This window comes from Mytilus trossulus, chromosome 1 (assembly GCF_036588685.1).
Source record: "Mytilus trossulus isolate FHL-02 chromosome 1, PNRI_Mtr1.1.1.hap1, whole genome shotgun sequence".
Taxonomy (NCBI): Eukaryota; Metazoa; Mollusca; class Bivalvia; order Mytilida; family Mytilidae; genus Mytilus; species Mytilus trossulus.
Genome location: NC_086373.1, coordinates 53,461,744 through 53,476,339, shown reverse-complemented (window position 1 = coordinate 53,476,339; position 14,596 = coordinate 53,461,744). Strand labels below are relative to the sequence as shown.

The following is a 14,596-nucleotide window of genomic DNA, read 5'->3' as shown; positions in this document are numbered from 1 at the left end:
AGCTTGAAAATTTTGTCCAATCTTGGTCCAATTGTTTAGGGTTTGACCTCAGCAGTAATATGAAAAACCTCAAGACGGAGCTTATTTCTTAAACATAGATAAGAAAGGAAGACAATAACAATCAAAACCAAGGAGTAAACAAAGACTCACAAAACCAAAGGACATTTACATCAACAGTTATAAATAATAATTAAGAAACAACATGAACTCCACTATAAACCGGGAGTGAAATCAGGTGCTCTGGAAGGGTAAGCATTTCCTGCACCGTATACGACACCCATCGTGTTATTTCTTTGTTCAGTTCGGTAATAATGGAAAGTTCTTATGACTGAGAAAGAGTATTATAGATTGCATCATACTATATAGTTGAGTTATTGTTATTTTTAGGGAAAAGTTCAACATATGATGATAACAAGGCTACAAAACTTCAGAAAGTTCCAACTGAACCTGAGGCAGAAAAAGGTAACTTTCTATAACTTTGACACTAAAGCTGCAATAATAATTTTATCTCATACAGTCAAACCTTAGTAAACTGACCATGAATAAACTGGTTTCCTGTTCATTCAGCTAAAACTAAAGTCCTATTTTTTTTACTTCAAAGTCTTTCTTAAAATACCCTTTGTAAAATGGACCCTGTGTATTCCAAATTCCTGTCTAATGATTTAGTCTCAATACTCTTATTTACATCAATTATTACTTGTCAAAACTAATCTCTTGTGTCACAACTCAGATAACACAAGGATTCTAATGCAAAAAGAAACAATGAACACAAAGGGAAAGTGTCAAATCAGAGACTGATGTTACAGAGGTCTATTTGACAAATTGATCACATTCCAAATTCACACCATTTCAAGCTTGAAAATTTTGTCCAATCTTGGTCCAATTGTTTAGGGTTTGACCTCAGCAGTAATATGAAAAACCTCAAGACGGAGCTTATTTCTTAAACATAGATAAGAAAGGAAGACAATAACAATCAAAACCAAGGAGTAAACAAAGACTCACAAAACCAAAGGACATTTACATCAACAGTTATAAATAATAATTAAGAAACAACATGAACTCCACTATAAACCGGGAGTGAAATCAGGTGCTCTGGAAGGGTAAGCATTTCCTGCACCGTATACGACACCCATCGTGTTATTTCTTTGTTCAGTTCGGTAATAATGGAAAGTTCTTATGACTGAGAAAGAGTATTATAGATTGCATCATACTATATAGTTGAGTTATTGTTATTTTTAGGGAAAAGTTCAACATATGATGATAACAAGGCTACAAAACTTCAGAAAGTTCCAACTGAACCTGAGGCAGAAAAAGGTAACTTTCTATAACTTTGACACTAAAGCTGCAATAATAATTTTATCTCATACAGTCAAACCTTAGTAAACTGACCATGAATAAACTGGTTTCCTGTTCATTCAGCTAAAACTAAAGTCCTATTTTTTTTACTTCAAAGTCTTTCTTAAAATACCCTTTGTAAAATGGACCCTGTGTATTCCAAATTCCTGTCTAATGATTTAGTCTCAATACTCTTATTTACATCAATTATTACTTGTCAAAACTAATCTCTTGTGTCACAACTCAGATAACACAAGGATTCTAATGCAAAAAGAAACAATGAACACAAAGGGAAAGTGTCAAATCAGAGACTGATGTTACAGAGGTCTATTTGACAAATTGATCACATTCCAAATTCACACCATTTCAAGCTTGAAAATTTTGTCCAATCTTGCTCCAACTGTTTAGAGTTTGACCTCAGCAGTAATATAAAAAACCTCCAGATGGAGCTTATTTCTTAAATATAGATAGAAAGAAAGGAAGACAATAACAATCAAAACCAAGGAGTAAACAAAGACTCACAAAACCAAAGGACATTTACATCAACAATTATAAATAATAATTAAGAAACAACATGAACTCCACTATAAACCGGGAGTGAAATCAGGTGCTCTAGAAGGGTAAGCATTTCCTGCACCGTATACGACACCCATCGTGTTATTTCTTTGTTCAGTTCGGTAATGATGGAAAGTTCTTATGACTGAGAAAGAGTATTATAGATTGCATCATACTATATAGTTGAGTTATTGTTATTTTTAGGGAAAAGTTCAACATATGATGATAACAAGGCTGCAAAACTTCAGAAAGTTCCAACTAAACCTGAGGCAGAAAAAGGTAACTTTCTATAACATTGACACTAAAGCTGCAATAATAATTTTATCTCAAACAGTCAAACCTTAGTAAACTGACACTGAATAAACTGGTTTCCTCTTCATTCAGCTAAAACTAAAGTCCTATTTTTTTCACTTCAAAGTCTTTCTTAAAATACCCTTTGTAAAATGGACCCTGTGTATTCCAAATTCCTGTCAAATGATTCAGAAGAAGAAATCTTCAATTGCACAATATTGTGCAGTAGATTTGCAAGATCTTGACATTTGTTTTGTGGCAAAAACGCGTACTGTGGATTCATTTATTTTCGTTGGTATCAATTTTTGTGGATTGCTGAAAACTTGCAATTTCGTGGATATTTAATTTCTTGGTTTTGCCAATCTCTGTATACAGAGCCTAATGATAATATGAACATTGAAATTTGTGGTTCACCTGTACCCACAAAACCCACGAAAATTGGTATCTAACGAATAATAATGAATCCACAGTATTATGTTAACAATTTGACAAGTTTTCCTCTGTTTTAAACTTTTAAATTTTTCCTGTCAAATTTATTCAATTAGAACTTCTGTGGATGCATTATTATTTGTTGGATACAAATCATTGTGAATTTGGTGGGTACAGGTAATCCACAAAATCAAATGTTCAACAAATAAAAAAAAAATCCATAAGTGTGAATGCAGACTTTGGCAAAACCATGAAATTAAATATCCATGAACATGTTAGTTTTCCTATTGGTTTCATCATTATTCATAGCAATTTTACAATTTTTCTGTTGATGCAATTTTTGAATAGCTGACCCATCTGATTTTCTATATATTACAATATCATTGATCTATGTTTCCCCCACACCAAATGATGTTGCAAGTTTCCCTGAACTGTTGAATTTACAATCATACACAAATTTTTTATCAAACTATAGGAAGTATCTTTCTTGTCAATGTTATGTGCCTGTACAAAATACCAAAGCCTGTTTTACATGAGAACATTAGCTGGCCTAATTTTTTCAAATCTAGCATGAAAACACCTAGCCACTGGCCAGATAAAGGAATTGGCTATACATGGGAGGTACTTCTGCATATAATTGCAGAATTATAAGCCTAACGTGGACCAATAAGGGAGGTGGCCGTTCTAGGGTGGGGCTGTTTCATAGAGGGACTACTGTAGTGATAATTAATATTGTATTGGAATTTGTCTATGCAACTGATGAACGATATAGATATACATTAGAATTTGAACATCAACATTTAATTATAAATTAGAATAAATATTTTGCAGGTTTTCAGAATTTATATTCATGGAAATTAAAAGGTTGATGTCCAAATTGTTATTTATTTCAAACCCAAAATCTATGGAGATTTTAGGTAACTTGATTTATGAGTGATTACAATTATTAAACAAGTAGCTTTGTAATTGAATATTTTATAGGAACAAAAAGAAAATATAAATTATGGACTGAAGAGAATACTAAAGTAGTGGATGTTTATTTTAAGAGATACATTACAGATACATCTAGCTTGGACAACAAAGGGTCATTGCCAGGTAAACTTTTGCATTATCGATTATCAAATACAAAACCTATACAGAAAAATGATCACTAAGCCAACTGCATTGCTCAACTGGACCAGGGCTCGACAATAACGCTTGTCCGATTGCCCGGTACCAGAGGTGAAAAAAGTCGGACAAGTAAAAGCTGTATCGAAGGACAAGCACAATTATTCAGCAGAAAATAAATGTAATCCAACTTTGAAGAACAAAGTTATTATAAACAAAAAACACGAAAACAAATATTAATTTGACATGTTTCTGCATTCTGTTTATTTAAATGCAAAACTTTTTTCTTCAACATGTTTACTTGCAATTGATTATTTTCAACTGGTTCTTTGTCAGATACTTTTTAACAGGTGAAAGGTATTTACTGATCCGAATCAATGATGCGTTTTGTAGATCAGGTAACTTAACAGGACAGTTCGTCACCTCAAGTTTTAATAGACAGTTTGGCACTGAGAAAACATATTTAGTAGACATGATTGATAGACAGTTTGGCAAGGCAGGAGATATTTTGGGATCAAGACAAATCAGTACCTCATTTTGCTACATTATTCTGTTCCTTATAAGAAATACCATACCAGTAATTTTTTCACAAAAATATTTTTTTTAATTTACCATTAAATTCACAAACTCATATTTGATCATAAGTAGAAAAAAAACCAATACTGACAATATGGTGACCTATAGTTTTCTGTGTCATTTGGTCTCTTGCAGAGAGTTGTCTCATTGGCAATCAGACCTTATCTTCTTTTTATTGATTGCATTTCAATAAACTTTTTTCAACTTAAAAAAAAAGCAGGATACAAATCCAATGAGTGTACAGGCCTATCAGATGGTGCCTCTTGTTTAGAGTCTGATGAGACTCACATTGATGAAAAACTAGAACCTTAGTCCCGTGACATGACTAGATTTAGTTGTACTTGACTCGTATTTTTGAAAAGTATTTCAAATCAAAAGAAATACATCAAATCCTGTCTATTGTTTAAATTCGTTTTGTTCCTTTTATCAACTAAAAATGTAAAAAGGTTATTTTTTAATAGAAATTTTTTGGACAAGTAACAATATCATTGGGACAAGTAAATTTTGGTAGGACAAATTGAAAAAAGGGTATCGTAGAGGCCTGCTGACCCCAGTTGAACTAAGAGTTGAGGGCTAGCTGGCTATCAGTTGAGCAAATAGTTGAGGGCCAGTTGAGGGCTACCTGGATTCAAAACATGCCTCTTTTGGGGAGATCTTGAATACTTGTAGAAAATTAATTTTGCTTACATACTGGTTCCCAGTTGTGTTCTCTGTGATCCACCTCACAGAGACATAACTTGGGAATGTTAGCAGTAAATAAACTTGTGCATATTGTTTACATTAAAATCTGTTGTAACCTTTCATTTGAGGTGGGGGTAGTTAAGAAAATTAGTGTTAGTTAAAACTCTGAAAAGTTCAGGGCAAAGAAAAGTTGAAAATATGCCGCACAGCTCTATATCTTTACCTTTGAAAAAAATTTTGGTGAATATTAACTTTCAATTCTAGGATAAACAAAACTTCATAGTAAAAGTAGTACAGTTTTAGCCGTAAAAGGAGTTCCTATGGGAAATTGCATTGTCAATATTTACAGAAATGCAACCTATAACAGCTAACCCTCAACTGTCCACCACATAATCCATCAACTGGCCCTCAACTTTTTTTTCTACAGGGGAAAGGCATGGATACCTTAGAACTAAATTACAACACTAAGAGATTGTAAAAGTAGCCCAAAGAATAAAAAAATAAAAATAAAGCAAAAAGGAGAAAAAAGTAAACAAATATAACATCAAATATAAAAGTCAGCCACATTTCAATAGACACTGCCTTATCAAATGCACATTATGGGTAACTCTGTAAAATAAATTCCAACAATTTTTTTTTCTGTATGCTTAATGAATAACTATGCCAATGAACAAGATTGTTGTTTTTTTCAGGATCAAAAGATGTAAGAGAGTTTCTTCAGAAGCATCCAATCCTTCAAGATATTGAAATTAAAAAAAGGATAACAGCCATCAAGACAAAAATCTTCAATGATAGAAAAGTTTACAGAGAAAAAATTTCAAAGAAACTTAAGAAAACCCTCCAAAGTATGTGAGCATTCTGAATATCATGCATTCCATATAATAGATTGACTTGTAATAGGCCTCTTAATCTGTAATCATCCTCATCTTTCCACCAACAGCCAGTATCATGTAAACTTAATCTGCGTCATCATCTCTCCACCAACAGCCAGTCTTATGTAAACTGAATCGGCATCAACATCTCTCCACCAACAGCTAGTCTTATGTAAACTGAATCGGCATCATCATCTATCTACCAACAGTCAGTCTTATGTTAACTGAATCGGCATTCTCATCTCTCCACCAACAGTCAGTCTTATGTTAACTGAATCGGCATCAACATCTCTCCACCAACAGCTAGTCTTATGTTAACTGAAACAGCATCAACATCTCTCCACCAACAGCCAGTCTTATGTAAACTGAAACAGCATCCTCATCTCTCCACCAACAGCCAGTCTTATGTAAACTGAATCGGCATCAACATCTCTCCACCAAAAGCCAGTCTTATGTAAACTGAATCGACATCAACATCTCTCCTCCAACAGCCAGTCTTATGTAAACTGAAACAGCATCCTCATCTCTCCACCAACAGCCAGTCTTATGTAAACTGAATCGGCATCATCATCTCTCCACCAACAGCCAGTCTTATGTAAACTGAATCAGCATCATCATCTATCCACCAAAAGCCAGTCTTATGTCAACTGAATCGGCATCAACATCTCTCTACCAACAGTCAGTCTTATGTAAACTGAAACAGCATCCTCATCTCTCTACCAACAGTCAGTCTCATGTAAACTGAATCGACATCAAAATCTATCCACCAACAGCCAGTCTTATGTAAACTGAATCATCATCAACATCTCTCGAACAACAGCCAGTCTCATGTAAACTGAATCAGCATCATCATCTCTCTACCAACAGTCAGTCTTATGTAAACTGAATGGACATCAACATCTCTCCACCAACAGCCAGTCTTATGTAAACTGAATCGCCATCAACATCTCTCTACCAACAGCCAGTCTCATGTAAACTGAATCAGCATCATCATCTCTCTACCAACAGTCAGTCTTATGTAAACTGAATCGACATCAACATCTCTCTACCAACAGTCAGTCTTATGTAAACTGAATCGACATCAACATCTCTCTACCAACAGTCAGTCTTATGTAAACTGAATTGGCATCAACATCTCTCCACCAACAGCCAGTCTCATGTAAACTGAATCAGCATCATCATCTCTCCACCAACAGTCAGTCTCATGTAAACTGAATCAGCATCATCATCTCTCTACCAACAGCCAGTCTCATGTAAACTGAATCGACATCAACATCTCTCCTCCAACAGCCAGTCTCATGTAAACTGAATCGACATCAACATCTCTCCACCAACAGTCAGTCTCATGTTAACTGAATCAGCTTTCTCATCTCCTCACCAACAGCCAGTCTTATGTAAACTGAATCATCATCAACATCTCTCCACCAACAGTCAGTCTTATGTAAACTGAATCAGCATCAACATCTCTCCACCAACAGTCAGTCTTATGTTAACTGAATCAGCATCAACATCTCTCCACCAACAGCCAGTCTTATGTAAACTGAATCAGCATCATCATCTTTCCACCAACAGCCAGTCTTATGTAAACTGAATCGGCATCATCATCTATTCACCAACAGCCACTCTTATGTAAACTGAATCTGCATCATCATATTTCCACCAACAGCAAGTCTTATGTTAACTGAATCGGCATCCTCATCTATTCACCAACAGCCACTCTTATGTAAACTGAATCTGCATCATCATATTTCCACCAACAGCAAGTCTTATGTTAACTGAATCGGCATCATCATCTCTCCACCAACAGCCAGCCATATGTAAACTGAATCAGCATCATCATCTCTCTACCAACAGCCAGTCTTATGTTAACTGAATCGGCATTCTCATCTATCCACCAACAGCCAGTCTTATGTAAACTGAATCATCATCAACATCTCTCCACCAACAGCCAGTCTTATGTAAACTGAATCAGCATCATCATCTCTCCACCAACAGCCAGTCTTATGTAAACTGAATCGGCATCATCATCTCTCCACCAACAGCCAGTCTTATGTAAACTGAATCGGCATTCTCATCTATCCACCAACAGCCAGTCTTATGTAAACTGAATCGGCATCATCATCTATCCACCAACAGCCAGTCTTATGTTAACTGAATCGGCATCAACATATTTCTACTAACATCCAGTCTTATGTAAACTGAATCAGCATCAACATCTCTCCACCAACAGCCAGTCTTATGTAAACTGAATCGGCATCATCATCTCTCCACCAACAGCCAGTCTTATGTAAATTGAATCAGCATCATCATATCCCCTTCAACAGACAGTCTTCTGTAAACTGAATTGCCACAACATCTCTCAACCAACCTGCTGGCTTATTCTGAATTATTATCCTCATCTCATAACCAACAAACAGTCTGGCATATATTAAATAAGCATCATCACCTCTTTACCAACAAACAGTCTGGCATACACTGAATAAGCATCATCTTCTTTCACCCAATCATGAGCCTAGTGTGTACTGAATAACCATCTCTCTACCAACAAACAGTCTGGCGTATATTGAATTAGCATCATCATCTCTCAACCAACAAACTGTCTGGCATATTCTGAATAAGCATCATCATATCTCAGCCAACAAACGTCTGGCATATATTGAACTAGCATAATCATCTTTCTACCAGCAAACAGTCTGGCATATATACTGAATGAGCATCGTAATCTCTCTACCAACAAACAGTCTGGCATATACTGAATAAGGAATATCATCTCTCAACCAACGAACATCCTAGTTGTACTGCACTACAATCCTCATCTCTAAACCAACAGTCTGGCATTAACTGAATCAGCATCACCATCTCTCTACCAACAAACAGTTTAGAATATACTGAATAAGCATCATCATATATTAAGGAACAAACAGTATGGCATATCCTGAATTACCATCATCATCTCTCAACCAACCAACAGTCTAGCATATCCTGAATAAGCATCATCATATATCAAGGAACAAACAGTATGGCATATCCTGAATTATAATCATCATCTCTCTACCAACCAACAGACTAGCATATACTGAATTATCATCATTATCTCTCAACAAACAACAGTCTGGAATATACTGAATAAGCATCAGCATCTCCCAACCAACAAAAACTCTGGCATATTCTGAATTACCATCATCATCTCTCAACAAACAACAGTCTGGCATATACTAAATTAGCATGATCATCTCTCAACAAACAACAGTCTGGCATATACTGAATTAGCATCATCATCTCTCAACCAACAAACAGCATAGTATGTACTGAATTAGCATCCTCATCTTTAAACCAACTAGCAGTCTGGCATATATTGAACTAGCATCGTCATAATCCTACAAACAAACAGTCTGGCATATACTGAATTAGCATAATCATCTCTCTACAAACAGACAGTCTGGCTTCTACTGAATTACCATTCTCAACTCTCATGCACCAAACAGTCTAGCATATACTGAATTAGCACCATTATCTTTCAACCAACAACCAGTATGGCATATACTGAATAAGCATCATTATCTTTCAACCAACAAACAGTCTGGCATAAATTGAATAAGGAACATTATCTCTTAACCAAGTAACAGTCTGGCATATATTCCATTAGCATTATCTTCTATACCAACAAACAGTCTGAGATGTACTAAATGACAATCCTCATGTCTCAACTAACAAACAGTCATATACTGAATAACCATCATCATGTTTCAACAAATAAAACATTTGGCATATACTGAATTAGCATCATCATCCTTCAACCAACAGTCTGGCATAAACTGAAGAAACAGCATCATCTTTCAACCAACAAACAGTCTGGTATATACTGAATAAGCATCATCATCTCTCAACCAACAGACCGTCTGGCATATTTTTATTCAGCATCATCATCTTTCTACCAACAAACAGTCTGGCTTATACTGAATTACAATTTCATCTCTCAACCAACAGACAGTCTTCCATATATACTGAATAAGCATCATACTCTTTCAACCAACTAGAAGTCTGGCTTATACCGAATTAGCATTATCATCTGTCAACCAACAAACACTCTGGCATATACTGAATTAGCATAATCATCTCTCTACCAACAAACAGCCTGGCTTATACTGAATTAGCATCATTTTCTCTCAACATACAATAGTCTGGCATATACTGAATTAGCATCATCATCTCTCAACTAACAAACAGCATAGTGTGTACAGAATTAGCATCTTCGACTCTAAACCAACTAGCAGTCTGGCATATATTGAACAAGCCTCATCATCTCTCTACCAACAAACAGTCTGGCATATACTGAATAAGCAAAATCATCTCTCAACCAACAAACAGTATGGCATATACTGAAATAGTTAAATCATCTCTCAACCAACAAACAGTATGGCATATACTGAATTAGTATCATCTTTCAACCAACAAACACTCTGGCATATACTGAATAAGCATCATCATCTTTCAACCAACAAACAGTCTGGCATATACCTAATTAGCATCATCATCTTTCAACCAACAAACAGTTTGGCATAAACTAAACAAGGAACATTATCTCTTAACCAACAAACAGTCTGGCATATATTCCATTAGCATTATCTTCTATACCAACAAACAGTATGGGATGTACTAAATGACAATCCTTATGTCTCAACCAACAAACAGTCAGGTATATATAAATTCAGCATCTTCATCTCTCAACCAACAAACATTCTGGAACTTACTGAATTAGTATCATCATCTCTTTACCAACAAACAGTCTGGCATATACCGAATTACCATCCTGATGTCTCAACAAGTCACCAGTCTAGCATATACTGAATAAGCATCATCATCTCTCCACCAACAGTCAGTCATATACTGAATAACCATCATCATGTTTCAACAAATAAAACGTTTGGCATATATTGAATAAGCATCATCATCCTTCAACTAACAGTCTGGCATAAACTGAAGAAACAGCATCATCTTTCAACCAACAAACAGTCTGGTATAAACTGAATAAGCATCATCATCTCTCAACCAACAGACCGTCTGGCATATATTGAATAAGCATCATCATCTTTAAACCAACAAACAGTCTGGCATATACCTAATTAGCATCATCATCTTTCAACCAACAACAGTCTTGCATATATACTGAATAAGCATCATACTCTTTCAACCAACGAGAAGTCTGGCTTATACCGAATTTAGCATCATCATCTGTCAACCAACAAACACTCTGGCATATACTGAATTAGCATAATCATCTCTCTACCAACAAACAGCCTGGCTTATACTGAATAAGCACCATTTCTCTTAACATACAATAGTCTGGCATATACTGAATTAGCATCATCATCTCTCAACTAACAAACAGCATAGTGTGTACTGAATTAGCATCTTCATCTCTAAACCAACTAGCAGTCTGGCATATATTGAACAAGCCTCATCATCTCTCTACCAACAAACAGTCTGGCATATACTGAAATAGCAAAATCATCTCTCAACCAACAAACAGTCTGGCATATACTGAATTAGTATCATCTTTCAACCAACAAACAGTCTGACATATACTGAATAAGCATCATCATCTTTCAACCAGCAAACAGTCAGGCATATACCTAATTAGCATCATCATCTTTCAACCAACAAACAGTCTGGCATATACCTAATTAGCATCATCATCTTTCAACCAACAAACAGTCTGGCATAAACTAAACAAGGAACATTATCTCTTAACCAAGTAACAGTCTGGCAAATATTCCATTAGCATTATCTTCTATACCAACAAACAGTCTGGGATGTACTAAATGACTATCCTCATGTCTCAACCAACAAACAGTCTGGTATATATAAATTCAGCATCTTCATCTCTCAACCAACAAACAATCTGGTACATACTGAATTAAAATCATCATCTCTTTACGAACAAACAGTCTGGCATATACCGAATTACCAGCCTGGTGGGTACTGAATCAACATCATGATCTCTTAAGCTAAAAACAGCCTAATGTGTACTGAACTAGCATCATCATATCTCCAACTACTGACAGCATGGTGTGATCTGAATCAACATTAGCACATCTCATTATTAGACATACTTGTGTGAACTGAATCAGCCTTCTCATCTCTCCATGACAGATAACCATGTTTAAATTTCATCAGCAGCATCATCTCTCAGCCAACAGACAATCTAGTATCGACTTAATAAGCCTACACATCTCTCCACCAACAGACAGCCTGGTCTAAACTGGAACAGCCTTTTAATCTAAAAACTAACAGCCAGCCTGGTCTGTACGGAATCAGCGTCCTCATCGCTCCATTTACAGATAGCCTGGTGTGTACTGATACAGACCTCCATATCTCGTGATCAACAGATATCATGGTTTGTACTGAAACAGCTTTTCATCTATCAACCAACAAACAACCTGGTGTGTTATTAATCAGCATCATCATCCCTCCACCAACAGAAAAAACAGGTGTGTATTTAATCAGACTACTGATTTCTCAACCAACAGACAGTTTTAATTTAAAGTATCCGAGTTGTTGGGTTTTATTCAATTAAAAAAGGGTTATTTTCCAGTTTAGGAACAATTTCTCAAAAATGCCTTAAGCAGTTCTCATTAAACTTGGTTGAATTTATTATTCTATTGATTAACGCTCCTTTTTGATTTTCACCAATTGACATTGAGAAGTAATCAAACGTTATTCTTTGAAAATGAGACAGATGTATCATATGCTTACGGGGCAGCTGTTTATTTAACGTTCTTAATTAATCAGATTTTTCCTAGGTTTTGTGGTTTCTGAGCTATTAAGGGGGCTCATGGGTCTAAATCTATTTTTGTTTATCTAATATAGGATATGGATATATTTTTCTTTAAAATGAACTTTGTCTTATACTTAATAGACAAATGAAATAAAAAAAAAAGGGGTCACCATTCATTTACACTCACAATCTCCCTTCGAAAGAAGCATACATTTTTGTATATGTCCTTTTTTTCTGTTGAACTAATAGGAGAAATAGTGGTAATATCGAAATAAAAAAAAGAAGTAAATTACAGAAATCTCTTAAATTTTACAATTATTAAGTTTATGTACATCATATTCGAAAACAAACAATAAAAAATAAAGGTCAGCGATGAGTTAAAAAAGATAATTCAATTTGGGCATTTTTGCACCAAAGGGAGATAATTTGGAGCTTTTTTAATGATATCTACATTTTAAATTTCAGCTGAGGCCAACAAGAATTGACTTTTAGGAATGATGTTTGTGCCATATGATAAGTAACAACTACTTAAGGTAATAAATAAAACTTGTAATGAAAAATAAATGTTTCATTTTTTCTGAAGATCTTATACACCAAAGATGTGGTATGATTGCCAATGAGACAAGGCTCCACAGCAGACCAATTGGCACATAAATTAACACTATACAGCCTTTACCAATGAGCAAATCACACACTGCCTAGCCAGCTATAAAAGGCCAAGACATGACAATGTAAAACAATTCAAACAATAAAAACTAACTGCCTAATTAATGTACAGAAAGTGACAAGAAAACAAATATGTAATACATAAACAAAAGACAACCACTGAATTACAGGCTCCTGTACTAGAGTAATAATTTTGTTTAAGTCAAAATCATATTTTTAATGATTCATAATTCATCAACTTTTTTTCATTGCAGTTTATTTTTCCTACACTTTTAGTTGTGACCTGCAGCAGATATTTTAGTCAATATTTCACCATTGTAAAGCCCTGCAGCTGAAGAATCTCAGAAAATGCTAAGTATTTTACTGCTTTACCATAATGCTTATAATATATATGATTAAAGGTTTACCACAGCTTATATAAAATTTTGTTTAAAGGTACTATAATTGACGCTTAAATGTTGGCGTAAAATGCAAGTTTTGTTTTAATTAGCTTTAAGGATTATTGTTAAAATAGTACATACAAAAAACTTGAAACCCTATTTTTATATGACCATAAATTTTGGCGGTCTTGCTGCTATTCAACATTATCGGCCACAAATATAGTTTCCTGACTAAAACTGAAGTATTTGCTCAATTGTTAATAATTTTAACTTAACGTAAATGAATGTGTGTATCGTGAGTTTCTCTCACTGACAACACTGGATAATAGCTAAGTGCTATATGCTAATGACTAAAAAATTAACCTTGTTAAACTTATATTTTGTGACTTCAATAACTTGTATTTAAAAGGAAAGTTACAAACATATGTTAAATAAAAATATAGATTCTATCTCAATGAAACTGAATTAATCACGGAATGTAAAATATATTTCTGTTTGATTTTGGTTTTATTATCTCAAGATGATCTAGGCCCCCCCCTACAATGCAGAAATTAGAATATTGTTTAAACATAGCTCTTGTCAGAAAACTACCATTCACCAATTGGCCTTTAGGAAGATATATAAGCATATATGTTCTTTTAGCAATATAAATGATATTTTCTTTAATAATTGAGCTTTGTTAATGGTCTTTTTGGCATTTTAACTTTCATTGCTTATCTCCCTTTTTATGAAAGGTATATTAAGTCCACGCAATGTTGCTCTCTTTTGAAGCTTTTGTTGTTGGATAGATTAATTGACTAATTGTTTTGCTTATTCATTCATAGAACAAGTACAGTATGAAATTGTGTACAGTCTTTTGCAGCAATTCATATGATTGTCTGTTTTATTTTCAATTTTTATGGTTCAGGACTTAAGCCAAACACTGC

At 34.7% G+C, this 14,596-nt stretch overlaps 1 protein-coding gene and 1 long non-coding RNA gene across 9 annotated transcripts in view; both read left to right on the top strand.

Annotated features, from left to right (window-relative positions):
* LOC134727280 (uncharacterized) overlaps positions 1-6,089 on the top strand; it is a 40,602-nt gene extending 34,513 nt beyond the window's left edge. For 4 of the 8 annotated variants that reach the window (XM_063591668.1, XM_063591661.1, XM_063591698.1 and 1 more), the window contains 5 exons: positions 388-462; positions 1,240-1,314; positions 2,095-2,169; positions 3,592-3,705; positions 5,667-6,089. In XM_063591668.1, coding sequence (XP_063447738.1) covers positions 388-462; positions 1,240-1,314; positions 2,095-2,169; positions 3,592-3,705; positions 5,667-5,827 — 500 coding nt within the window. In that variant the 3' untranslated portion in view covers positions 5,828-6,089. The remainder of the gene's footprint in view (positions 1-387; positions 463-1,239; positions 1,315-2,094; positions 2,170-3,591; positions 3,706-5,666) is intronic. The other 4 variants (XM_063591671.1, XM_063591680.1, XM_063591685.1 and 1 more) reach the window with 4 other exon arrangements.
* A 1,449-nt stretch (positions 6,090-7,538) lies between these two features.
* Positions 7,539-14,202, top strand: LOC134727272 (uncharacterized). The gene is made up of 3 exons (XR_010108745.1): positions 7,539-12,337; positions 13,090-13,157; positions 13,545-14,202. It is a non-coding gene; the product is annotated as an uncharacterized LOC134727272 (long non-coding RNA).
* Positions 14,203-14,596: the final 394 nt, after the last annotated feature.